The 25,718-nt window shown below is 69.1% G+C and overlaps 2 protein-coding genes across 3 annotated transcripts; one reads left to right on the top strand and one right to left on the bottom strand.

The window, feature by feature from the left end:
• The first annotated feature begins 2,046 nt into the window (after positions 1–2,046).
• OVOL1 (ovo like transcriptional repressor 1) lies at positions 2,047–7,350 on the top strand. Its single transcript, XM_066208175.1, has 4 exons — positions 2,047–4,007; positions 5,154–5,290; positions 5,605–5,869; positions 6,545–7,350. Exons 1-4 carry the CDS (start codon positions 3,908–3,910, stop codon positions 6,838–6,840), a joined length of 798 nt encoding a protein of 265 aa, XP_066064272.1. The 5' UTR covers positions 2,047–3,907; the 3' UTR covers positions 6,841–7,350.
• Positions 7,351–7,397: 47 nt separating this feature from the next.
• On the bottom strand, positions 7,398–25,028 carry PC (pyruvate carboxylase). Of its 2 annotated transcripts, none has more exons than XM_066208173.1 (21): positions 24,958–25,028; positions 23,487–23,604; positions 21,953–22,137; positions 20,965–21,130; positions 20,446–20,591; positions 19,334–19,451; positions 18,415–18,566; positions 17,818–17,936; positions 17,158–17,320; positions 16,098–16,280; positions 15,693–15,837; positions 14,952–15,041; positions 14,157–14,378; positions 13,545–13,701; positions 12,888–13,128; positions 12,395–12,644; positions 11,494–11,738; positions 10,958–11,137; positions 9,773–10,021; positions 9,163–9,303; positions 7,398–8,570 (listed from the first exon to the last, which is right to left on the bottom strand). In XM_066208173.1, exons 2-21 carry the CDS (start codon positions 23,602–23,604, stop codon positions 8,322–8,324), a joined length of 3,519 nt encoding a protein of 1,172 aa, XP_066064270.1. In that variant the 5' UTR covers positions 24,958–25,028; the 3' UTR covers positions 7,398–8,321. The 2 variants fall into 2 exon arrangements, with proteins under 2 accessions (XP_066064270.1, XP_066064269.1); XM_066208172.1 differs by lacking the exon at positions 24,958–25,028 and adding an exon at positions 24,585–24,812.
• Between the last annotated feature and the right edge of the window lie 690 nt (positions 25,029–25,718).

Here is a 25,718-nt window from a genome sequence, read left to right as displayed (position 1 = left end):
TGAAATTGGGGGGGTTGAGGGGGGGTCCTGAGGGTTTGGGGGGTCCCAAGGTGGGGGAGGGGGGATCCTGGGGGTCCCTGGGCCTTGGGGGTCCCGGGGGGTCTCTGGGACTCACCAGGATCCGGCCCGGCCTCTTCCCAGGGATCCGCCGGATCTGGGGGGGGGCGGGAAGGGATCAGGGGGGGCTGGGGGATCCCCCACCCCCCCCAGGGGTGCTCCCAGTCCCGCACTGGGATTTACTGGGATTTACCGGGATCCCTCCCGCTGGGATCATCCCAGTCCCGGGAGTTCACTGGGATCTGTCCCAGTTCCCGTGGGGGGTTCCCTGGATCCCAACCGGGACCCCCAACCCTTACTGGGACACACTAGGATCGCCCCAACTCTTACTGGGAGCCACTGGGACCCCCTAAACCCCTACTGGGACCCCCAACCCTTACTGGGACACACTAGGATCGCCCCAACTCTTACTGGGAGCCACTGGGACCCCCTAAACCCCTACTGGGACCCCCCCCCAGCCCTTACTGGGACCCTCCAGTCCGTACTGGGACCGACCAGGACCTTCCCAGCCCTTCCTGGGACCAGGGGTAACCCCCCCAGTCCTTACTGGGACCCACTGGTCGCCCCCCCCAGTCCTTACTGGCCGCCCCCCACTCACCAGCCGCCCCCTCGGCCAGCAGCAGCACCAGGGGCTGCAGCCCGGGGGTCTCCCGGAGGCGCCCCCGGAGGGTCCGCAGAGCCGCGGGGGGGTCCCCGGGGGTCCCGATGGTCCCGGGGGGGTCCCCGGGGGTCCCGATGGATCCGGGGGGGTCCCCGGGGGTCCCGATGGATCCGGGGGGGTCCCCGGGGGTCCCGAGGGCTCGGGGGGGGTCCCCGGGGGTCCCGAGGCGCCGCAGCTCCCGCAGACACTCGGCGGCCGCCGCCGGGGCCCCCCCCGCGGCCCCCCCCGGGCGCAGCAGCAGCGCCGCCAGCGCCGCGGTGCCCGCGCGGTCCCCGGTGGCCACCAGCACGGTCAGGGTGGCGAGCAGCAGCAGCGCCGGGGGGGGCGCGGGGGGCGGCGGGGGGGGCTGGGCCAGCAGCGCCAGCAGAGCCCCCCCGGGACCCCCCCCCGGGATCCCCCCCGGGATCCCCCCCGGGACCCCCCGAGCCCGCGGCGCCCTCCCCGCACAGCGCCCGCGGCGACTCCAGCAGCAGCAGCAGCAGCTCCGTCTGAAATGGGGGAAAGTCGGGGCGGGGGGCGGGACGACCCCCAAAGACCCCCCCCCGCACCGGGGGGCACGGCGGGGGCTTGGGGGGAACCGAGTGGCCCCGCCCAGGGAGGACAAAGTCATCCCACGGGACCCCAAAGACCCCTCAAGGGACCCCCAGGACTCCGCTGGGGGCACACAGGGGACAGAGACCCCCAAATCTCCCCCCCCCGACCCCAAATCACCGGCAAGGGACCCCAAATCGGCCCCCAGGGGTCCCGAGCATCGCCGTGACCCCGAACCCCCCCAGGTGACCCCGAACGCCCCCAGGTGACCCCGAACCCCCCCCGGTGACCCCGAACGCCCCCAGGCGACCCCAAATCCTCCCCAGGTGACCCCGACCCCCCCCGGTGACCCCGAACGCCCCCAGGCGACCCCAAATCCCCCCCAGGTGACCCCGAACCCCCCCCGGTGACCCCGAACGCCCCCAGGTGACCCCGAACCCCCCCGGTGACCCCGAACGCCCCCAGGCGACCCCGAACCCCCCCGGTGACCCCGAACGCCCCCAGGTGACCCCAAATCCCCCCCGGTGACCCCGAACGCCCCCAGGTGACCCCAAATCCCCTCGCCCCCCCCCGGGCCCAGCCCCGCCCCTCGCCGCCGTCGCGCACCTGATGACGTGCGGAGGGGCGTGGCCGGCGCAGCGCGGGGGGCGCGGGGGGCGCGAGCGCGGCCGCGAGCCGGGCCCAGGGCCCCCCCCCCGCCATGGCCGCGGGGGCTGCCGGGAGCGCCTGACGTCACAGCCCGCCCCCTCCCGTGACGTCACGCTGCCCCGCTATGGCCGCGGGGACCGGCGGTGGGGGTGTGACGTCACGGCTCGCCGGCCGTGGCCACGGGTTGTCACACCTGGGATGGGTGACGTCACATTCCCCCCGAAGAGTGACGTCATGGAGTGCGGGGGTACCCACAGGCGCCTTGGGGGTCCCCCCATAGATCCCAGAGCCCCCGGGGCCCCGCCAGGACCTGTGTCCCCCCCGTGTCCCCCCCGTGTCCCCCCCGGACCGGCCACGCCCCCAGCCCCGCCCCGGCCGCACGTACCCGGACCTGGAGTGTCCAGGTGACCCCCCTGGGGACACCCCGACCCCCCCCCCAGGGGACACAGGTGTGCAGGTGACGCCCCCCGGTGTCTCCAGGTGACCTCCTGACACCGCCATCCCTGTGTCCACCTGTCCAGCTCACCCCAAACTCTCCATGTCCCCCATCGCTGTGTCCCCATGTCCCCAAATGCCCCCCGGTGTCCCCAAATGTCCCCCCGGTGTCCCCAAATGCCCCCCCGGTGTCCCGGGATGTCCCCGGTGCCCCATCTCCCGCTGTCCCCGTGTCCCTGATGTCCCCAAGGTCCTCATGTCCCCATCCCCGCTGCCCCCGCATCCCCCAATGTCCCCAAATGTCCCCCCGGTGTCCCCAAATGCCCCCCGGTGTCCCGGGATGTCCCCGGTGCCCCCGGTGCCCCACCTCCCGCTGTCCCCGCTGTCCCCGGTGCCCCGCGGTGTCCCCCGCCCCCCGTGGCCGTCCCCGCGTCCCGCGGTGTCCCCAGGCCGGGGCGGGGGCTCCCCGTTATTTCCCAAGCGGCGCCCGCCCGACCGGCTCCGGCTGCGGCGCGGCCCCGGCCCGACCGGCGGAACCGGTCCGGGACACCGCGGGGCGGGCCGGGGGACGCGCGGCGGGGCGGCACCGGCACGGCACGGCACGGCAGGCACGGCACGGCACGGCACGGGCGGACCCGGGACAGCGCCGGGACAGCGCAAACGGCACCGGCGGGACCGGGGCAGCAGAACCAGGATAACAGCCAGGACGGGACCGGGACAACTGGGAAAACACAGCCCGGACCGGGATAACAGAGCCGGGACAACCGGGATAACAGAACCGGGACAACCGGGATAACAGAGCCAGGACAACCGGGATAACAGAACCGGGATCAGGATAACAGACTCGGGACGGGGACAGCACCGCCGGGACCGGGACAGCAGAATCAGGATAACAGCGAGGACGGGACCGGCACAACCGGGATAACAGAGCCGGGACAACCGGGATAACAGAGCCGGGACCGGGATAACAGAACCGGGATAACAGAGCCGGCACAACCGGGATAACAGCGCCGGGACAACACGAGCTGTGGGGACGCGGAGCTTGGGGCCGGCGACACCGCGGGTGCTGACAGCCGGGATCGAGCCCTGGATGGATTGAGGGGCCGGATCCGGCACCGGGATCGCTCCAATCCTCGGGATCTGAGCCTGGACTGGGAATCCGGCACCGGGATTCACCGAGGATCTGGGATCCAGCGCCAAAGCCGACCGGGGAGCTGCGATCGGCGGCTGCAATTGACCAAATTCTCGGGATCCGGCAGCAAAATTGAGGCAGGATCTGGGATTGGGCGTGGATAGCGACCGAACACTCGGGATCTGGGATCAAAACTGAGCGAGGATTTGGGATCGGCTGTGCACCAAACCCTCCGGATCTGGGATCAAACTCCACCAGGGATCCAGCACCGAACCCAGGTGAGGATCCGGGATTCCGGAGCGGAACCAGCGCCGGGATCCATCGGGATCTGCCAGGAATCGGCACCGAAACCCTCGGGGTCGGAGCAGGGATCCCACGGGGGATCCATCGGGCCGGGATCAGCGGATCCATCAGGATCCATCGGGATCCATCGGGGTCCGGCCATGCCGCGCGCGTTCCTGGTGAAGAAGCCGGTGGTGGCCACGGCCAAACGCAACTGGAGCGAACTCCCGGACGAGCAGCGGGCCGAGATCTACGTGCCCAGTACGGGGACGGCGGGTCTGGGGGGATTCGGGATTTGGGGGGGCCGGGGATCCACTGGGAGATGGGATTGGAGGGGATCTGGGGGGGCCAGGTGTCCAGAGGGACCCGGGAATTCGGGGGGATTCAGGTGTTTGGGGAGATCCAGGAATTCGGGGGGATTCAGGGATTTGGGGGGACCCGGGAATTCGGGGGGATTCAGGAATTTGGGGGACCCAGGAATTCGGGGGGATTCAGGGATTTGGGGGGACCCAGGAATTCGGGGGGATTCAGGTGTTTGGGGGACCCAGGGATTCGGGGGGATTCAGGTGTTTGGGGAGATCCAGGAATTCGGGGGGATTCAGGGATTTGGGGGGACCCAGGAATTCGGGGGGATTCAGGGATTTGGGGGGACCCAGGAATTCGGGGGGATTCAGGTGTTTGGGGGACCCAGGGATTCGGGGGGTTCCGGGTGTTTTGGAGGGACCCAGGTGTGTGGGAGGAGCGAAGGATTTTGGGGGCACGCGGGAACTTCGGGGATGCAGGAGTTTCAGGGACGCCGGTGTCGGGGGGTCCCAGGGTTTGGGGTGACCTCCTCCCCCTCCAGGGCTGTCCCCTTAATGACAGAGGTGGGCTTCAGCCCCAAAACCCCACGCAGACCCCGGGGGCGGGCTGGGGGGGGTCAGGGAGGATTTTTGGGGCGCCTGGGCGCTGATTTCGGGGGGGGGTCGGGGCTGCCCGGCCCTGTCCCTAGGTGGGGGAGGGGATTTTTGGGTGTCGCCTGTGTCCCCCCGGGGGGGGTGGGGAGGGCGGGGGGGGGGGGTGGCGTCTCCCCCCCGGGGCCCACGCGGGCGACACCCGCCGGAAACCCCTAATTTGGGCTGTAATTTGGGCTGTAATTTGGGCTGTAATAATTTGGGGTGTCGCGGCCGGAGCCGTCGGACCGGTCGGGGGAACCCCAAAGGGCGGGGGAGGGGAGCGGGGGAGGGGCCCCCCCCAAATCCTCCTCCTGCCATGGGGGCGGGGGGGGGAGGGGGGGGGTCACATTTGGGGTGTCCCCGTTGAGCGGGATGATTTGGGGGAGGGGAAATCCCAATTTGGGGGGGGGGTGGGATTTGGGGGGTGCAGGACCCCCCCCCCTGATCCTGCGCCCCCCCCGTCCCTCCCCAGTCTGCCTGGGGGGCTGCCCCCTGCGCAGGGACCCCGAGCCGGCCGTGGGCGAGGCCCCCGCGTCCCCCGTGTCCCCCCTGGACATGACGCTGCCCCCCCGCGCCCCCCCCGGCCCCTTCCTGCACCCCAAGGGCAAGGTGAGGAGGGGGGGACCCCGAATTTGGGGGGGTGGGGGGGAAAGGGATGGGGGGAAGATGTGAGTGAGAGGGGGGAAAACTGGGGGTCCCCAAGGTGGGGGGGTCCCCAAAATTGGGGGTCCCCATGAGCAGCAGGTCCCTGGGACTGGGGGGGTCTTGGGGAGGGGGGGGTGTCTCCAAAACTGGGGGTCCCCAATTTGGGGAGGGGGCCCCAAAAGCTGGTGGGGGGTCACCAAGGTGGGCTGGGGGTCCCAAAGGTCCCCAAAATCAGGGGGTCCTCCCCCATTTAACCCCTTCCTCCCCTCCCTCGGCAGGTGCCCTCCGGCCCTCTGGGCGCCCCCCTGCCGCCGGGGCTGCCGCTGGCCGGGGGGGTCCCCGTGGGGGTCCCGGTGGCCGCGGGGGTCCCGGGGGGCTCCGAGCTCTTCTCGTGCCCCGTGTGCCAGAAGAGTTTCGGCTTCCAGCGGATGCTGAACCGGCACCTCAAGTGCCACAGCGAGGTGAAGCGGCACCGCTGCCCCTACTGCGGGAAGGGCTTCAACGACACCTTCGACCTCAAGCGCCACGTCCGCACCCACACCGGTGAGAGCGGGCGGGAGCGGGCGGGACACGTCACCTGTCCCCATGTCACCTGTCCGCATGTCACCTGTCCCCAGGTGTGCGGCCCTGCAAGTGCTCACTGTGTGACACAGCCCTGTCCCCCCATGTCACCTGTCCCCCCATGTCACCTGTCCCCAGGTGTGCGGCCCTGCAAGTGCTCACTGTGTGACACAGCCCTGTCCCCCCATGTCACCTGTCCCCCCATGTCACCTGTCCCCAGGTGTGCGGCCCTGCAAGTGCTCGCTGTGTGACACAGCCCTGTCCCCCCATGTCACCTGTCCCCAGGTGTGCGGCCCTGCAAGTGCTCGCTGTTTGACACAGCCCTGTCCCCCCATGTCACCTGTCCCCCCATGTCACCTGTCCCCAGGTGTGCGGCCCTGCAAGTGCTCGCTGTGTGACACAGCCCTGTCCCCCCATGTCACCTGTCCCCAGGTGTGCGGCCCTACAAGTGCTCGCTGTGTGACACAGCCCTGTCCCCCCATGTCACCTGTCCCCAGGTGTGCGGCCCTACAAGTGCTCGCTGTGTGACACAACCCTGTCCCCCCATGTCACCTGTCCCCATGTCACCTGTCCCCAGGTGTGCGGCCCTACAAGTGCTCGCTGTGTGACACAGCCCTGTCCCCCCATGTCACCTGTCCCCATGTCACCTGTCCCCAGGTGTGCGGCCCTACAAGTGCTCGCTGTGTGACAAGGCCTTCACGCAGCGCTGCTCGCTGGAGTCTCACCTGCGGAAGATCCACGGCGTGGCGCAGCGCTACGGCTACAAGGAGCGCCGGGCCAAGCTCTACGTGTGCGAGGAGTGCGGGGGCACGGCCGACAGCCAGGACGCCCACCTGGCCCACCTGCGCCAGCGCCACCCCCACAGCCCCCTCCTGGCCAAGCTGGCCCGCAAGGCCGCGGCCACGCCCGCGCCACGCCCCGCCCCGCCCCGCCCGGCCCCGCCCCCGGAGTAGCGGGCAGACACAACACGGGGGCCACGCCCACTTCGGGAGGGACACGCCCATTTGAGAGCGCAGCTATTTGTAATAGGGACGCGCCCATGGAGGGGAGGGACACACCTGGTTAGGGGAGGGACACGCCCAGCTGGGACACGCCCATTCTGGGCAGGACGTGCCCAGTTAGGGCAGGGACACACCCACCTGAGGGGCACACCCATTTAAGGGAGGGACACGCCCATTTGGGGAAGGACATGCCCATTTGAGCAAGGGACATGCCCATTTAGGGGAGGGACACGCCCAGTTGTGGGTTGGGGGAAAAAGCTCTGAGGCCACACCCACGGGAGGATGGAGGCCACGCCTATTTGGTTGGGACACGCCCGTTTTTGGGGTCAGGTGGGGGTTTGGGATAAAGCCACGCCCACTCTGGGCCCATGAATTAAAGCCCCTCTGTGATAACTGACCACGCCCCTCGTGATGGAGGACGCGCCCCCTCCATAAAAGGAGCCCCGGGTCACCATGAGGTCACCTGGGGGTCACCCGGGGGTCCCCGCAGCCCCTCCCCCACGCAGAGCTGTGTTAGTCCAGTTTTTATTGCCCGGGACCCCCCGGGAGTGGGGGGATGGGGGAGGGGGTGAGTGGGGGAGGGGCGGCCCCTCCCCACCCCACAAAGTCCAGTTCAATTCCCGCCCCCTTTGGTCACAAGCTCCGCCCCCCTCCCCTCCCCCACCCCCGGGGGCGTTTGGCAAAAGCGGGGGGGGGAGGGGGGATGGGGGAGGGGCGGCCACACCCACCAGAGACCCCCCCCCCCCCAAATTCCTCCAGATCCCCCTAAGGCAGCTTGGCAGGGATGGGGGGAAGGGCGGGGCCCCCCAAGGTGCGAGGGGACCCCCAAAAATGGGGGGGACCCCAAAAAGTGAGGGGAGGGGGAGGGCGGCTCAAAACGGGGGGGGGGAGGGGGACAAAACTGGGTGGAGGGAGGGAAATTAAGCCCCTCCCCCAAAAAGGGGCGACGCCCCCCCCCAAACTCTGCCCCACCCCCCCAAGAAGTTTCAGCCCCCAAATCTGGGGTGAAATGCCCAAAAAAATTGGGGGGCAGGGGCACCCCAATAATCGGGTGTGTCCCCCCCCCCCAGATGGATCGTACCACCCGAAAAATAAAGGGACCCCCCCCCCCCAATTAGGGGCTCCCCCAAAAGATAATGAGGTGTCCCCCACAGCGGGACCTCCCCCCTTCACGGGGCCCCCCTTAATTAAGACGTGATGCCCCCTTAATTAAGACACGCCCCCCCCAATTAAGGCCTTGTTGTACCGCCCAGCCCCCACCAGGGGGCGCCACCCCACGGGGGGGGCTCTTAAAGGGGCCACGTCCCATTTTTGCGGGGCCGTTTTTCCGGGGGGAGTTTTCGGGGTTATTTGGGGGGGGGGGTTGGGGTTTTTTTTGGGGGGGGGGGTGGTTGAGGGGGGGGAAACCCCTCCCCCCCCAAAAAAACCCCAAACTACTCGATGACGGCGATGAGGTCGTCGCCCTCCAGGCTGAGGCCGGGGCGCACGTGGAGCTGGGTGACTTTGCCCCCCACGGGCGCCGTCACCACCGTCTCCATCTTCATGGCGCTGAGGACGCACAGAGGGTCCCCCTTGGCCACCAGCGCCCCCTCCTGGACACGGACCTCCACCACCTCCCCCGGCATCGGGGCCCCCACCTGGCCCTTGGCCCCCTTGTCGGCCTTGGGGTGCACGTGCATCTCCTGCGGGGAAACGGGGGTCAGGGCGGCGGTTTGGATATTGGGGTGGCACCCCCGAGTCCCCCAGAGTCATCCCCGTGTCCCCAAGATCATCCCCGTGTCCCCCAAAGTCACTCCCGTGTCCCCCAAAGTCATCCCTGTGTCCCCAAAGTCACCCCCGTGTCCCCCAAAGTCATCCCCGTGTCCCCAAGGTCATCCCCGTGTCCCCAAGGTCACCCGTGTCCCCCAAAGTCATCCCCGTGTCCCCAAAGTCACCCCTGTGTCCCCAAAGTCATCCCCGTGTCCCCCAAAGTCATCCCTGTGTCCCCAAGGTCATCCCCGTGTCCCCCAAACCCCTCCCCAATCACCCCAAACCCTCCCCAATCACCCCAAACCCCTCCCCAATCACCCCAAACCTTCCCCAATCACCCCAAACCTTCCCCAATCACCCCAAACCCCTCCCAGATCACCCCAAACCCTCCCCAATCACCCCAAACCCTCCCCAATCACCCCAAACTCTCCCCAATCACCCCAAACTCCTCCCCAATCACCCCAAACCCCTCCCAGATCACCCCAAACCCTCCCCAATCACCCCAAACCCTCCCCAGACGCCCACCTTGAGGGCCTGGGTGTCCCTGACCAGGATGGATCTCAGCTGCCCGTTGAGCTCGAAGAAAACCTCGCGCTGCCCGGCCGCGTTCAGGTCCCCGAGCGCCAGAGCCTTGATGTGCAGGGTCTTGCCCCTCTCCAGCTCCACCTGCGAGCAAACGGGGTGTAAACCGAGTGTAAAAGGTGTGTAAGGGCTGTGCAAACAGCGTGGAACCGGTGTGTAACTGGCGTGTAAGGAGTGTGTAAGGGGCTCCGGGGCTGTGCAAGGAGTTCCCGGTGGGCACAGGTCCCACTCCCAGCCCCTTCCAGTGCCCCCCAGCCCCTCCCAGTGCCCCCCATTCCCCTCCCAGTGCCCCCCATTCCCCTCCCAGTCCATTCCAGCCCCTCCCAGTGCCCCCCATTCCCCTCCCAGTGCCCCCCATTCCCCTCCCAGTGCCCCCCATTCCCCTCCCAGTGTCCCCCATTCCCCTCCCAGTCCATTCCAGCCCCTCCCAGTGTCCCCCATTCCCCTCCCAGTGCCCCCCATTCCCCTCCCAGTCCATTCCAGCCCCTCCCAGTGCCCCCCAGTCCCTCCCAGCGCCCCCCAGTGCCCCCCAGCCCCTCGGGGGCGCCCCCACCTCGAACTCCTCAGCGATCTGGGGCCCCTCGAGGAAGAGGCGGGTGCCCAGGCAGGCCACGGGCCCGAAGGTGCTGCTGAAGGTGCGGAACTCGTCGTAGACCTTGGGGTAGAGCGCGGCCGAGAGCAGCTCCTCGGGGCTGGGGGGCGCCCCGTGCCGCCCCTCCAGCTCCCGGCCCAGCGCCTCGAAATCCAGCGGGGGCAGCGACGCCCCCGGGCGCCCCTCGACCCGCGGCAGCTCCTTCAGCACCTGCGGGCACCGGGACGGGGGTTGGCGTGGGAACGGGGGGACGGCGTGGGAACGGGGGGACGGCGTGGGAACGGGGGGACGGCGTGGGAACGGGGGGACACCGTGGGAACGGGGGGATGGCGTGGGAACGGGGGGGACGGCGTGGGAACGGGGGGATGGCGTGGGAACGGGGGGGACGGCGTGGAGATGGGGCGGGACATGGCAACAGGGTGGGGGACACAGCAACAATCACTACAAGCCGCTGCTAGGGATGGGTGCCATGGTAACCGGCAGCAAGAGCCCTCGCTGCGGTTGGTTTCCATGGCAACCATCGCTAGAAGCCGTTGCCAGGGCTCCGCGGTAACCATTGCCAGCTCTGTTGCCATGGCAACCGTCATTAGGAGACGGCGTTAGGCTCGGGTGCCATGGCGACGGCATCAGGAGCCGTTGCTGGGAGCGGCTGCCATGGCAACCAGCGATGGAGGGAGCCACAGCATCCCATTGCCATGGCAACAGCCACCAGGAAATGCTCCCAGTCCCTTCGGGTCCCCTCCCAGCCCATCCCAGTCCCATCCCAGCCCCTCCCAGTCCCCCCCAGTCCCATCCCAGTCCCCCCCAGTCCCATCCCAGTCCCCCCCAGTCCCTCCCAGTCCCCCCCAGTCCCCCCCAGTCCCATCCCAGCCCCTCCCAGTCCCTCCCAGTCCCCCCCCAGTCCCTCCCAGTCCCCCCCAGTCCCTCCCAGTCCCATCCCAGTCCTCCCTAGCCCCCCCCAGTCCCCTCCCAGTCCCCCCCAGCCCCCCCCAGTCCCCCCCCAGTCCCCCCCCAGTCCCCTCCCAGTCCCCCCCAGTCCCTCCCAGTCCCATCCCAGTCCCCCCCAGCCCCCCCCAGTCCCCTCCCAGTCCCATCCCAGTCCCCCCCAGTCCCCCCCAGCCCCTCGCAGCGCCCAGCAGGACCCACCCGGGAGCGGAAGGGCTCGGGGAAGCCGCCCGGGGGGACCCCGATGTGTCCCTGCAGGAACTCCACCACGCTCAGGGGGAAGGAGAGCTCGTCGGCGCGCGCCTCGGCCTCCTCGCGGCTCAGCTTGTTCTGCACCATGAACTGCGCCAGGTCCCCCACCACCTTGGAGGTCGGCGTCACCTGCGGGGCCACCGGGGTCGTCACCTCGGGGTCACCTCGGGGACACCTCGGGGTCACCTTGGGGTCACCTCAGGGGTCACCTCGGGGACACCTCGGGGTCACCACGGGGTCACCTCAGGGGTCAACTCTTGGGTCACCTCAGGGGTCACCACATGGATCGCCTCTTGGTGGAGACCACCCACCCCACAGAGACCACCCCCACCCCATGGACACCATCTGCCCCATGGAGACCTTCTCCTGGAGACCACCCACCCCACAGACACCATTCCATGGAGACCACCTACCCCACAGACCCCACCCACCCCACAGACCCCACCCCACAGACCCCACCCCCCCCACCCCCCGGCCCACCCCACCTTGATGAGGTCCCCGAGCAGCTTGTTGGCCTCGGTGTAGGCCTTCTTGACCTCCTTGAACTTGTGGCCCAGCCCCATGGCGTGGGCCTGGAAGTGCAGGTTGGTGTACTGCCCGCCCGGGATCTCGTTCTCGTAGACGTCGGCGTTGCCGGATTTCATGGTGGCCGTGCAGTCGAAGGCGGCGTAGAGGCCGCGCGCCGCCTCCCAGTACTCGCTGTACTCGAACACGCGCTCCAGGGCCAGGCCTGGCGACAGGGACGGCGCGACCGCGTGGGGACGGTGTGGGGACGGTGGGGACAGTGTGGGGACGGTGTGGGGACGGTGTGGGGACAGTGTGGGGACGGTGTGGGGACAGTGGGGACAGTGGGGATGGTGTGGGGACAGTGGGGACGGTGTGGGGATGGTGTGGGGACGGTGTGGGGACAGTGGGGACAGTGTGGGGATGGTGTGGGGACGGTGTGGGGACAGTGGGGACAGTGGGGGGACAGTGTGGGGACGGTGTGGGGACGGTGTGGGGACGGGGGATGGCATGGGGATGGCGTAGGGACAGGGGACAGTGTGGGGACAGTGTGGACAGTGTGGGGACCGCGTGGGGACAGTGGGGACAGTGTGGACAGTGTAGGGACAGTGTGGGGACAGTGTGGGGACAGTGTGGACAGTGTGGGGACCGCGTGGGGACAGCGTGGGGACAGTGGGGACAGTGTGGGGACAGTGGGGACAGTGGGGACCGCGTGGGGACAGCGTGGGGACACGGCGGAGCTGCGGCGCAACGGCGCCTTGTGGATCGGGAATGGAGTCGTGGCTCTGGTGTCCCCTCCAAACCTTGCCACCCCTCCAACCCTTGGGGACACCTCAAACCCTCCGTGCCCCCCACCCCTCGCCGTCCCCCCCACGTCCCCACCTGTGTCCAGGGGCGTCCCCTTGGCGCAGGCCACCACGGCGCCCATGCTGGGCTGCGAGGTCATGCCGGACATGGCGTCCACGGCCACGTCCACCACGTCGGCGCCGGCCTGGGCGGCCGCCAGCATGGAGGCCACGCCGGCGCCGGCCGTGTCGTGCGTGTGGACGTGCAGGGGCACCTCGGGGTGCTGCTCCCGCAGGGCGCCCACCAGCAGCCGCGCGGCCGCGGGGGTCAGCAGCCCCGCCATGTCCTGGGGAGGGGACACGGGGGGTCACCGGGGGTCACGGGGGGCGTGGGGACCCTCCCGTGTCCCACCCCTTGTCCAGCCCAGTCTTGGAGAACAGGGGAGCCCCAAATTTGGGCCCCACAGGACCCCCAAATCCTCTCTCCCATCCCCGAAATCCCCTTCCCAATCCCTCCAGGACCCCCCAAATCCCCCCCAGGACCCCCCAAACCCCCTCCAGGACCCCCCAAACCCCCCCAAGCCCCATACCTTGATGCAGAGCACGTGTGTCCCCGCTGTCACCAGCTCCTTGGCCAGCCCCAGGTAATAGTCCAGGCTGTACTTGGTGCGGGTGGGGTCGGCCACGTCGCCGGTGTAGGACAGCGCGGCCTCCACCACGGCGCCGGCGCTGCCCGCGGCCTCCACGCCCAGCAGCAGGTTGGGGACGTAGTTGAGGGCGTCGAAGACGCGGAAGATGTCCATGCCGTTGGCCACGGCCACCTCGCAGAACCTGGGGACACGGGGCGGGCGGCCGTCACCTCGGGGCGTCACCTCGGGGCGTCACCTCGGGGCCTGTCGGGGTCTGGGTCGGCCAGGTCCTTTCAGTGCATCGTGTCCCCAGTGTCCCCTGGGCTGGTTGTGTCCCCTTCCCGTGTCCCCAGTGTCCCCCCATCCGTCCGTGTCCCCGATGCTGTCACACGTCCAATGTCCCCGGTGCCCTCAGCCCTACACGTCCCCTCCTTGTCACCGATGTCACCGTGTCCCCCCTTGTCCCCTCTCTCTCATCCCTGCGTGTCCCCAACGGTCTCTGTCTCCCCGTCCCTCCATGTCCCCCAATGTCCCCCATGTCCCCGTGTCCCCTGGCGTGTCCCCCCCCGTGTCCCCGTGTCCCCGCCGCGTCCCCGCCGCGTCCCTGCGCTGCGTCACCGGTGCACGACGTTGTCGGGGTAGTTGGTGTAGCCCACGGCGTTGGCCCCGCGCAGAAGCATCTGGAAGGGGATGTTGGGGACGAGGCGCCGCAGCTCGCGCAGCCGCTCCCACGGACACTCGTGCAGGAACCGCATGGCCACGTCGAAGGTGGCGCCTGGGGACACGCCCCGCCCTCAGACACGCCCCTCGTGGGCAAGCCGCGCCCGTCAGTTGAGAGCCACGCCCACCCAGCGACAGCCACGCCCCTTCATTCCAGCCCTGCCTTCACCCCCATGTTCCTGTGCAAGCCCCACCCAAAAAGCCCCACCCAAAAAGCCCCACCCAAAAAGCCCCGCCCCTTTAGGCCCCTCCCCTCTTTGCCCTGCTCCATTAGACCCCTCACTGCCCCGCCCCATCGACCCCTCCCCTCTTTACCCCACCCCATGAGGGCCCTCCCCTCTTAGCCCCACCCTTTAGGCCCCTCCCCTGTTAGCCACGCCCATGAGGCCCCTCCCTTCTTTGCCCTGCCCCATTAGCCCCCTCACTGCCCCGCCCCATTAACCCCACCCCATGAGGCCCCTCCCCTTGCCGTCCCGCCCCTTCCGGCCCCTCCCCGTTGGCCCCGCCCACCTCCCCAGGTCTCCATGCTGCAGAGGGGGCTGAGCGCGTGGGCCACGAAGGGCGCGACGCGGGCCAGGTCGCGGGTGCGGACGCGCGTGGCCAGCAGGGACTGGTGGGCGTCGCGGAAGGTGGTGTCGGTGAGGAGCAGCCCCCGGTGCCGCCGCAGCGCCCGGGCAAAGCCCCCCGGGCCCTCCCGCTGCAGCACGGCCCGCAGCCCCTCGGGGGGCTCGCCTGGGGGGGACACGGGGTCAGTCGGGGGGGCACGGGGGACACGGGGTCAGTCGGGGGGGCACGGGGGACACGGGGTCAGTCGGGGGTGTGGGGTCACCTGGGGGGACATGGGGTCAGTGAGGGGGGCATGGGGTCAGTCAGGGGGGTGTGGGGTCACCTGGGGAGGAAATGGGGTCAGTTGGGGGGGCACGGGGGTATGGGGTCAGTCAGGTGGGCATGAGAGGGGTGTGGGGTCACCCGGGGGTATGGCGGTCACCTGGGGGGGGACACAGGGGCACGGGGTCAGTCAGGGGTCAGGGGGGCAGTGAGGGGGGCACAGGGTCAGGAAAGAGGTGACAGAGGGTGGCACTGGGGACACTCTGGAGACAGCCCGGGGACACCCTGGGGACACCCCGGGGACAGCCCGGGGACACTCCGGGGACAGCCCGGGGACACTCTGGGGACACCCCGGGGACACCCTGGGGACACCCCGGGGACACCCTGGGGACACTCCGGGGACAGCCCGGGGACACTCTGGGGACAGCCCGGGGACACTCTGGGGACAGCCCGGGGCGCCGCCAGCCCCACACTCACCCATGGGCACCGGGGGCGGGGTGGGCTCCACCAGCGCCGCCTTGGCCTTCACCGGCAGGGGGGTGCTGGGCCCGTTCACCATCACGTGACCTGCGGCGGAGGGGACAGGTGTGACAGGTGTGACGGGGGGTGACACCCCCCAGGGGCCCCTTGGAGACACCCAGAGCCCCCGAAAGCCCCTCCCAGCCCCCTCGAGAACCGCCCAAGGATCCCCGGAGAGCGCCTCCAATGTCCCCAGTGTCCCCTGTGCTCCCATCCCTGCACGTCCCCCCCTTGTCACCGATGTCACCGTGTCCCCCCTTGGCCCGTGTCCCTCCGTGTCTGTCCCCAGCGTCCTCTGCGTCCCCACCTCTCCGTGTCCCCGTGTCCCCCAACGCCCCCACGTCCCCTCCACGTCCCCAGTGTCCCCGATGTCCCCACGTCCCCCAGTGCTCCCCACTGTCCCCAAATCCCTGCCAGCCCCCCGCCGTCCCCCCTGCCACCCCCCAGGTGCCCCCAGCTGCCCCCCAGCTGCCCCCTGCCACCCCCCAGCCACCCCCAGGTGCCCCCAGGTGCCCCCAGCCGCCCCCAGGTGCCCCCAGGTGTCCCCAGGTGCCCCCAGCCGCCCCCAGGTGTCCCCCAGGTGCCCCCAGGTGTCCCCCAGGTGCCCCCAGGTGCCCCCAGCCGCCCCCAGGTGCCCCCCAGCCGCCCCCAGGTGCCCCCAGCCGCCCCAGGTGCCCCCAGGTGCCCCCCCGTCCCGACCCAGGTAGTGCAGCAGTTTCTGGGCGCGGTTCTGGCCGGGCCGCAGGTGGAACAGTTCGGGGTTCTCGTCGATGAACTGGGTGTCGGCCGCGCCCGCCAGGAACTGCGGGTGGGCCAGCACGTTCTGCAGGAAGGGGATGTTGGTCTGCGGGGACAACGGGGGGTCAGGGGGGACACCGGGACCCCCCAGAGCGGGGGGTGTGTGACACCAGGGCGTCCCCAAAGCCTCGTGCCGGGCCTGGGGCGACACCAGGGCGTCCCGAAATCCGCACGTGACACGTGGGGGGTCACCAGGACCCCCCCCAAACCGCCCCCAAATCCCATTTCCCTCCCCAGGACCCCTCGTGCCCCACTCCGAGACCCCCTCAGCCCCCCCAAGGCCCTGCGCCGACCCCCCCGGCCCACCTTGACCCCCCGGATGCGGAACTCGGCCAGGGCCCGGCTCATCTTGGCGGCGGCCGCCGGCTGGTCCGGCCCGTGCGCCACCACCTTCACCAGCAGCGAGTCGTAGTGGGGCGAGATCAGGGCGCCCTGGAACGCCGAGGCGCCGTCCAGGCGGATCCCCATCCCCTCCCCGGAGCGGAACACCTGCGGGGGCGCCCCGAAAGGCCGTCAGCACCCCAAAACCCGATAGGCACCCCCAAAAACACCCCGACATCCCATAAACACCCTAAAACCCCGATAAACACCCCCAAAAACACCCTGACATCCCATAAACACCCTGAAACACCGATAAACACCCCCAAAAACATCCTGACATCCCATAAACACCCTGAAACCCCGATAAACACCCCCAAAAACACCCTGACATCCCATAAACACCCTGAAACCCCGATAAACACCCCCAAAAACACCCTGACATCCCATAAACACCCTGAAATCCCATAAAACCCGACAAACACCCTTATAAACACCCCGAAACCTCGACAAACACCCCCATAAACACCCCGAAATCCCATAAACGCCCCAAATCCACGGGTACCCCAAAGCTCCATCCCCCCCGGAGCAGAACATCTGCGGGGGGACCCCCCGAAATCCTACAGACGCCCCCAAATCCTACGGACACCCCGAAGTCCGATGGGAGCACCCCACAACCCCGTGAACGCACCGACAGATCCCTCAAAACCCACAGGCCAGGCTGAGGGCAGTCCCGGGGGGGACCCAAGGGTGGGGGTCCCAGTGGGGATCCCATGGGTGGGGTTCCCACGGGTTGTCCACGTGTGGGGTCCCAGGGTCCCGGGGGTCAATGTCTGTGGGTTGTCAGGGGTGTCCATGTGTGGGGTCCCAGGGGTCCCAGGGGTGTCCATGTGTGGGGCTCCCCGGGGTGTCCATGGGTGGGGGTCCCCTGGGGGTCCCAGGTGTCCTGGCGTGTCCCTGTGTGGGGTCCCAGGGGTCCCGGGGGTCCCCAGGGGTTCTGGGGGTGTCCCTGGGGGTCCCAGGTGTCCCCGGGGTCCCGCGGGCCCACCTCGATGCGGCCGGTGTCGGGCTGGAAGCCGCGCGCCGGGTCCTCGGTGGTGACGCGGCACTGGATGGCGCAGCCGTTGACCCGGATCCGCTCCTGCTGCAGCCCCAGCTCGGGCAGGGAGCGCCCCGCGGCCACCTGCAGCTGGGCGTGCACCAGGTCCACGCTGGGGACACAGGGGACACTCAGGGGACACTCGGGGGACACTCGGGGGACACTCGGGGGACAATGGGGACACTCGGGGGACACTCAGGGGACATGGGGACACTCGGGGGACACTCGGGGGACACTCGGGGGACACTCAGGGGACACTGGGGACACTCGGGGGACACTCAGGGGACACTCAGGGGACATGGGGACACTCGGGGGACACTCAGGGGACACAGGGGACACTCAGGGGACACTCTGGGGACACTGGGGACACAGGGGACACTCAGGGGACACTCAGGGGACACTCAGGGGACATGGGGACACTCAGGGGACACTCAGGGGACACAGGGAGCACTCAGGGGACACTCAGGGGACACTCAGGGGACACTCAGGGGACATTGGGTCCCCCCGTTGTTTTTGGGGTCCCCCCCCGGGTTTTGGGGTCCCCCCGTTGTTTTTGGGGTCCCGTCGTTGTTTTTGGGGTCCCCCCCGGGTTTTGGGGTCCCGGCTCACTCGGTGATCTCCTCGGTGACCGTGTGCTCCACCTGCAGCCGCGAGTTCACCTCGATGAAGTAATAGTCCCCGCTCTGGTCCACCAGGAACTCCACGGTGCCGGCGTTCTCGTAGCCCACCTGAGACCCCAAACCCGCAGGTGAGGCGGGAAAAGGGCACCCAGAGATCTCGGGGTGCCCCCCCGGGTCCCCCGATGTCCTCCTGGGGTCCTTCCCACGTTGTCCGGGCCCCCGTCCCTCCGTTCTCCTGATCGCCCCAGTGTCCACCTGTGTCCCCCAATGTCCACCTGGACCCCCCAGTGTCCACCTTGGACCCCCCAGTGTCCACCTGTGTCCCCCAATGTCCACCTGGACCCCCCAGTGTCCACCTTGGACCCCCCAGTGTCCACCTGTGTCCCCCAATGTCCACCTGCTTCCCCCAACATTCTCTCATTCCCTCCCCTCTCATTGCCCCGGTCCCCCCCGTGCTGTCCCAGCCCCTCTGGCCCTCGGTGTCCCCCAGGTGTCCCCCAGGTGTCCCAGGTGTCCCCAGGTGTCTCAGGTGTCCCCGGTGTCCCCCGGTGTCCCCAGGTGTCCCCAGGTGTCGGGCCGGGCTCACCTGCCGGGCCAGGCGCACGGCGTCGTCGGCCAGGCGCGCGCGCAGCTCGGGGGGCAGCCGGGCGGCCGGCGCGATCTCCACGACCTTCTGGTGCCGGCGCTGCACCGAGCAGTCCCGCTCGTACAGGTGCACCACGTTCCCATGCGCGTCACCTGGGGACCCCGAAACGGACATGGGGACCCCGAAAAGGGACCTGGGGACCCCAAACAGGGACCTGGGGACCCTGAAAACCCACTGACAGACCCCAAAACCAGACCTGGGGACCCCGAAACGGACCTGGGGACCCCGAAAAGGGATCTGGGGACCCTGAAAACCCACTGACAGACCCCAAAACCAGACCTGGGGACCCCGAAACGGACATGGGGACCCCGAAAAGGGACCTGGGGACCCCGAAAAGGGATCTGGGGACCCCAAACAGGGACCTGGGGACCCTGAAAACGCACTGACAGACCCCAAAACCAGACCTGGGGACCCCGAAACGGACATGGGGACCCCGAAAACGCACTGACAGACCCTAAACAGGGACCTGGGGACCCCGAACAGGGACCTGGGGACCCTAAAATGGACCTGGGGACCCCGAAATGGCCATGGGGACCCCGAACAGGGACCTGGGGACCCCAAAAAAGGACCTGAGGACCCTAAAAGGGACCTGCACCGAGCAGTCCTGCTCATACAGGTGCACAGTGTGCCTGGGGGACTCACCTGGGCAGATCAGGGGGTCTGGGGACCCCAAAAAGGGACCAGGACATCCCGAAAAGGGCCCCAGGAATCCCACAAAGGCTCCTGGATTTCCCTCAAAGGGACCCTTGAAAGGGGCCCGGCTGTCCAGGGACCCTGCAGGTCCCCAGAGACCTCCCCGAAGCCCCCCGGGACCTCCCCGAGGGGCAGGGACCCCCCCAAAGGCGCCCCCAGGCCCTACCCAGGATCTGGACCTCGATGTGCCGCGGGCGCTCGATGAATTTCTCCACAAACAGATCCCCGTTCCCGAAGGCGGCCAGAGCCTCCGAGGTGGCGCGGGAGAAGTTCTCCTCCAGCTCCTGCGGGACCCCAGAAGTGGCTCCCCAAGAAATCCCGGGACCCCCCAAAACCCAGAGACCCCAAAACCCAGAGACCCCAAAACCCAGGGACCCCAAAACCCAGAGACCCCAAAACCCAGGAACCTCAAATACCAGGGACCCCAAATCCAGAAATCCCAAATACCAGGAACCCCAAAACCCAGGGACCCCAAAACCCAGGGATCCTAAACCCAGGGATCCCAAATTCCAGAGATCTCAAATTCCAAGGACCCCAAATTCCAGGGACGCTGAAACCCAACGACCCCAAACCCCAGGATATCCCCGCCTCCAGCTCCCCCCGAATCTTGGGGACCCCAAACCCCGGGATCCCCAAACCCCAGGAGACCCCCCCGCCCCGAATCCACGGACCCCAAACCCGGGGACCCCAAAATTCCTGGGTCTTCCCAAATCTGGGATCCTCCCCCCCCAGACCACGTTACCCCAAACCCCGGGGTCCCCCCAAATCCAGAGACCCCCCAGCCCAGTTTTGGGCCCCTCCAAGATTTGGGGTTCCCGAGGATTTGGGGCTCTGGGAACGTGAGAGGTCGGGCAGTTTTGGGGACGGGGGTTCTGGGGATTTGGGGTTCCTGGAGAACTCCAGTCCTGGGGGTTTGGGCGTTTCTGGGATTTGACATTCCTAGGGAATTCCATTTCCCAGCAGCTCGGGATCCTGGGGATTTGGCATTCCTGGGGGATTTGGAGGGATTTGTGTTCCCGGGGACTGGGGCCGCAGGGATTCGGGATCCTGGGGGGGTTGGGTTCCCGGCACTGGAATTCCAGGGGGTTTGGGGTCTGGGGATTTGGGGTCTGGGGATTTGGGTTCCCGGGGGGGATTTGGGTTCCCGGGGGGTTTGGGGTCTGGGGGTTTGGGGTCTGGGGATTTGGGTTCCCGGGGGGTTTGGAGTCTGGGGGTTTGGGGTCTGGGGGTTTGGCTTCCCGGGGGGGGGTTTGGGGTCTGGGGGTGCGGGGCGGGTACCTCGGGGGCCCGGACCACCCTCATGCCGCGGCCGCCGCCGCCGTGGGCGGCTTTGAGGATGACGGGGAACCCGACCCGGGAGGCGAATTCCTGCGCCTCGGCCAGCGCCGACACCGGCGACGGCGTCCCCGGCACCACCGGCACCCCTGCGGGCACGGCGGGCTCAGGGGCCAAAATCCCTCCGTAAACCCCCAAAAATCCCCCCATAAACCCCAAAAAATCACCCCATAAACCCCCCAAAAATCCCCCCATAAACGCCCCCAAAAGTCCCCCATAAAACCCCCCCATAACCCCCCCCAAAATCCCCCCATAACCCCCCAAAAATCACCCCATAAGCCCCCAAAAAACCCCCACAACCCCCCCAAAACATCACCCCATCACCACCCCTACATCCCACCACAGCCCCCCAAAATCCCCCTTGAACCCCCCAAACCCTCCATGACCCCCCCTCAAACCCCTCAAGGTCCCTCCCGACCCCCCAACTCCCCCCAACGCCCTTTAAACCCCCCCGGCCCCCACCCGCGGCGATGGCGATGGCCCGGGCCTCCACTTTGTCCCCCATTTTCCGGACCACCTCGGGCCGCGGCCCCACGAAGCGAACGCCGGCGTCCAGACAGGCCTGGGCGAAGTCGGCGCGCTCCGACAGGAACCCGTACCCGGGGTGGATGGCGTCCACCTCGTTCTCCTGGGGGGCGTGGGGGTCAGCAGAGCCCCCCAGGGTCAGCAGAGCCCCCCCAGGGTCACCAGGAGCCCCCCAGGGTCACCAGGAGCCCCCCCAGGGGTCACCAGGAGCCCCCCAGGGTCAGCAGAGCCCCCCCAGGGTCACCAGGAGCCCCCCAGGGTCAGCAGAGCCCCCCAGGGTCAGCAGGAGCCCCCCAGGGGTCACCAGGAGCCCCCCAGGGTCACCAGGAGCCCCCCAGGGTCAGCAGAGCCCCCCAGGGTCAGCAGGAGCCCCCCAGGGTCAGCAGAGCCCCCCCGGGTCAGCAGAGCCCCCCAGGGTCAGCAGGAGCCCCCCAGGGTCAGCAGAGCCCCCCAGGGTCAGCAGGAGCCCCCCAGGGGCTTTGGGGGGTTCCTGGCGACACGGGGGGGTCCTGAGACCACCCCCAACTGGGTCAAGGGACACCCCCAAGGTCCCCTCCCTCTGTGGCCCTCCCCAGTAATCCCATCCCAGGCGTCCCCAGGTGCGTCCCAGGTGTCCCCAGGTGTCCCCAGGTGTCCCAGCCCTGTCCCAGGTGTATCCCAGGTGTATCCCAGGTGTGTCCCCAGGTGTGTCCCCAGGTGTGTCCCCATGTCCCAGGTGTCCCCAGGTGTCCCCAGGTGTCCCCAGGTGTCCCAGCCCTGTCCCAGGTATATCCCAGGTGTGTCCCAGGTGTGTCCCCAGGTGTGTCCCAGGTGTCCCCAGGTGTCCCCAGGTGTCCCAGCCCTGTCCCAGGTATATCCCAGGTGTGTCCCAGGTGTGTCCCAGGTGTCCCCAGGTGTCCCCAGGTGTCCCCAGGTGTGCCCCCACCTGCGCCACGCGGATGATGTCGGGGATGTGCAGGTAGGCCTGCACGGGGGGCAGCCCCCTCCCCACCAGGTACGCCTCGTCCGCCTTCTGCCGGTGCATCTGCCCCGTGTCCTGCTCCGAGTACACGGCCACCGTGCGGATCCCCAGCTCCGTGCACGCCCGGAACACGCGGATGGCGATCTCCCCTGGGGACAGGGAGGGCTCAGGGGACACCTGGGGACACCTGGGGAGACAGGGACCCCCTGGGGACAGCCTGGGGACACGGGGACACCCTGGGGACACCTGGGGACACCTGGAGAGACAGGGATACCCTGGGGACACTCTGGGGACAGCCTGGTGACACCCTGGGGACAGGGCCACGGCCACCATCCAGAGCCCGAGCTCCGTGCACGCCACGAACACGTGGGTGGTGATCTCACCTGGGGACACCCTGGGGCCACGGGGACAGGGACATGGCCACCATCCAGATCCCCAGCGCCACGTCTGCCCGGGTGGTGACCTCACCTGGGCCGTGGGGACGCCTGGGGACACTCTGGGGACACTTTGGGGACACCTGGGGACACCCTGGGGACACTTTGGGGACACCCTGGGGACACTCTGGGGACACCTGGGGATACCTGGGGACACCTGGGGACACCCTGGGGACACCCTGGGGACACTCTGGGGACACCCTGGGGCCACCCTGGGACACCTGGGGATACCTGGGGACACCTGGGGCCACTCTGGGGCCACTCTGGGACCACGTGCTCAGCAGTCTCACCTGGGGCCACACGGGGTCAGGGGACACCCCAGGGGACGTGGGGGGGACTAAAGGGACACGGGGGGGACACGGGGGGGGCTCGGGGGGGGGGACACTGGGGGTCCCAGGAGGTCTCAGGGGGTCTCGGGGGTCTCAGGGGGTCAGAGGGGCTTAGGTGGGTTTACAGGAGGCTCAGAAGGGTCAGAGGGGTTCAGGGGTCTCAGGGAGTTCAGGGGGGGTCAGGGGGGTCCCAGGGGACTCAGAGGTCTCAGGGGGGTCCCAGGGGGGTCCCGGGGTTCTCGGGGGGGGTCTCAGGGTTCTCAGGGGGGTCTCGGGTGTCTTGGGTGGGTCCCAGGGGGTCCCGGGGGGCTCAGAGGTTTCAGGGGTATCAGGGGGGTCTCGGAGGTGTCAGGGGGGTCTCAGGGGGGGTCAGGGGGGTCCCGGGGTATCAGGGGGGTGTCAAGGGGGTCTTGGGGGTCTCGGGGGGGGTCTCAGGGGGGCTCGGGGGGTCTCGGAGGTCTCAGGGGGGTCCCGGGGGTGTCAGGGGGGGTCCCGGGGGCTGTCAGGGGGGGTCCCAGGGGGGTCCCGGGGGGTGTCAGGGGGGTCCCGGGGGCTGTCAGGGGGGGTCCCAGGGGGGTCCCGGGGGTGTCAGGGGGGGTCCCGGGGGGCTCAGAGGGGTGTCAGGGTTGTCAGGGGGGTCCCAGGGGGGTCCCGGGGGTGTCAGGGGGGTCCCGGGGGGCTCAGAGGGGTGTCAGGGTTGTCAGGGGGGGTCCCAGGGGGGTCCCGGGGGCTCACCCCGGTTGGCCACCAGGACCTTGCGCAGGGGCCGGTAGCTGACGGGGCGGGCGGGGCCCCGGAGCCGCCGCAGCCCCAGGAGGGCGCAGCCCCCGCGGGGGCGGCACAGCTGGAACATCTGGGGGGAAGGAGAGGAGGGGGGGGTCAGAGCAGCCCCCAGCCCCCCCCGGGGACAATCCCTGCCTCCTCCCCCCCCTCCCCTCTGCCCCAGTGACCCTTGACCTCCCCCGTGTCCAAAAAACACCAAAAAAGCCCCTGGGCCCCCTCGGCCCATCCCCCCCTCCCCTCTGCCCCAGTGACCTTTGACCCCGCTTTGATCTTCCCCCTGCCCCCAAAAATCCCACCTGGCACGGGGGGCTGCCCCCCAAATCCCCCCCCTTGCACACCCAGGGTTGTGTTCTCTCCCCTTTGCACACTCAGGGTCCAGCCCAGCCCCCCTCGCACACGCAGGATCCTGTGCTCCCCCCCTTGCACACTCAGGGCTGTGTTCTGTCCCCCCTTTGCACACTCAGGGCTGTGCTCTCTCTCCTTTGCACACTCAGGGTCCTGTTCTTTCTCCTTGTGCACACTCAGGCTCCTGTTCTTTCCCCCTTTGCACACTCAGGGTCCTGTTCTTTCCCCCTTTGCACACTCAGGGTCCTGTTCTTTCCCCCTTTGCACACTCAGGGTCCTGTTCTTTCCCCCTGTGCACACTCAGGCTTTTGTTCTTCCCCTCTTTGCACACTCAGGCTCCTGTTCTTCCCCTCTTTGCACACTCAGGCTCCTGCTCTTTCCCCCTTTGCACACTCAGGGCTGTGCTCTCCACTCTTTGCACACCCAGGGTCCTGTTCTTTCCCCCTGTGCACACTCAGGCTCCTGTTCTTTCCCCCTTTGCACACTCAGGCTCCTGTTCTTTCCCCCTTTGCACACTCAGGGTCCTGCCCGGGCCTGTCCCTCTTGCACAACCCCCCCCTCACCTTTCCCAACCCCCCCTTGCACAATCCCCCCTTGCACGGGACCCCCCCGGGCACGAGCACCTTCCGCACCCCCCAGGAGCCCCTTGCACACGCGTGTGTGCCCCCCCCCTTTGCACGACCCCAGCCCCCCCAGCCCCGGTACCGTCCCCTCCTGTCCCCCGTCCGCTGTCCCGGTGTCCCCTCTCCCGGTGTCGCCTGTCCCGGTGTCCCCTCCCTCCGGAGCCCCTCGCCGGTCCCGTCACCCCCCGGGCTGCCCCGGGCCCCGCCCCCGATCGCCCCCCGGTGAATCATTGACCGGGGGGGGCAAAGTCCGGGGGGCGCCCGGGGGCAGCGCCGCCGCCGCCCGGCCCCGGGCGACGCTCGGGGACACGGAGGGGACACGGAGGGGACACGGTGCTGTCCGGGGGGGGGCTCGAGGGTGGCGGCCCCCCTCCCCCCCCCGAGGGTTGCCCTCTATGGCGGGGGTCATGTCGCGACAGCCGGGCGATACCGAAGGTCACGTGGTGCCCACTCACCGCTCCGCGACCGCCGCTTCCCCCCGCGTCCCGGCGGCCCCGCTGGCCCCGCCCCCTCGGTCCCTATTGGCCGTCCGCCAGAGGCTCCGTCCACCGCCTGCGGAGGCCGCGCCCCTTTAGCCAAACACGGCGCTTCATTGGCCCGCCCGCTTCCGCCCTCGCCTCTATATTGGCTCAGAAAAACGTCACGCATTCCTTGGGCCCCGCCCCCCGCTGCCTCGCATGAGGGGGCGGGGATTCGAGACGTCACAGCCGAGCCTCCCGCCGCCATTGGCGGCTCGGCGGGCGCTGACGGGGAGGGGGCGTGGCATTGAAGGGGGCGTGGTGGGATGATCTCTCATGATTATCGCAGGCCCCGCCCTGCAGGTCATCCCGGCCGGCAGGGGGCGCGCTTGGGAAGGCCATGGCGGCGCTCTCTGGGGCACGCGGGGCTCTCTGTGGGTCCTCTCCCGTGCCCGGGGCCCCCGCAGCCCCCCTGCCCGGAGCGGGGCGCTCTGCGGCCGCCTCTGCCCGCCCCAGGCCGCGCTTCTGCGCTCCCCCCCGCACAGCGGGTGCAGCAGCGGGACTTCCCTGCCCTTTAGGAGGGTGCAGGCCTCCCCCCCGCTCTCCAAGAGGCGTCCTGCAGCCCCTCCCCGCCTTCAGAGGACACGCCATGTCTGGAGCGCGGGGGTGCGGACCCCCCACACCCCGCCTCCCGCACGAGACCCTCCCCAGAGCCCCTTCCCCGCGTGCGGGGCGAGCCTGGGACTCCAACTCCCGTC

The sequence above is a fragment of the Chamaea fasciata genome, unplaced genomic scaffold (genome assembly GCF_029207755.1).
Source record: "Chamaea fasciata isolate MVZ Bird 193981 ecotype frontalis unplaced genomic scaffold, bChaFas1.0.hap1 SCAF_148, whole genome shotgun sequence".
Lineage (NCBI taxonomy): Eukaryota > Metazoa > Chordata > Aves > Passeriformes > Sylviidae > Chamaea > Chamaea fasciata.
Note: the sequence above shows the minus strand (reverse complement) of the source record. Positions and strands in the feature narration are given on the sequence as shown.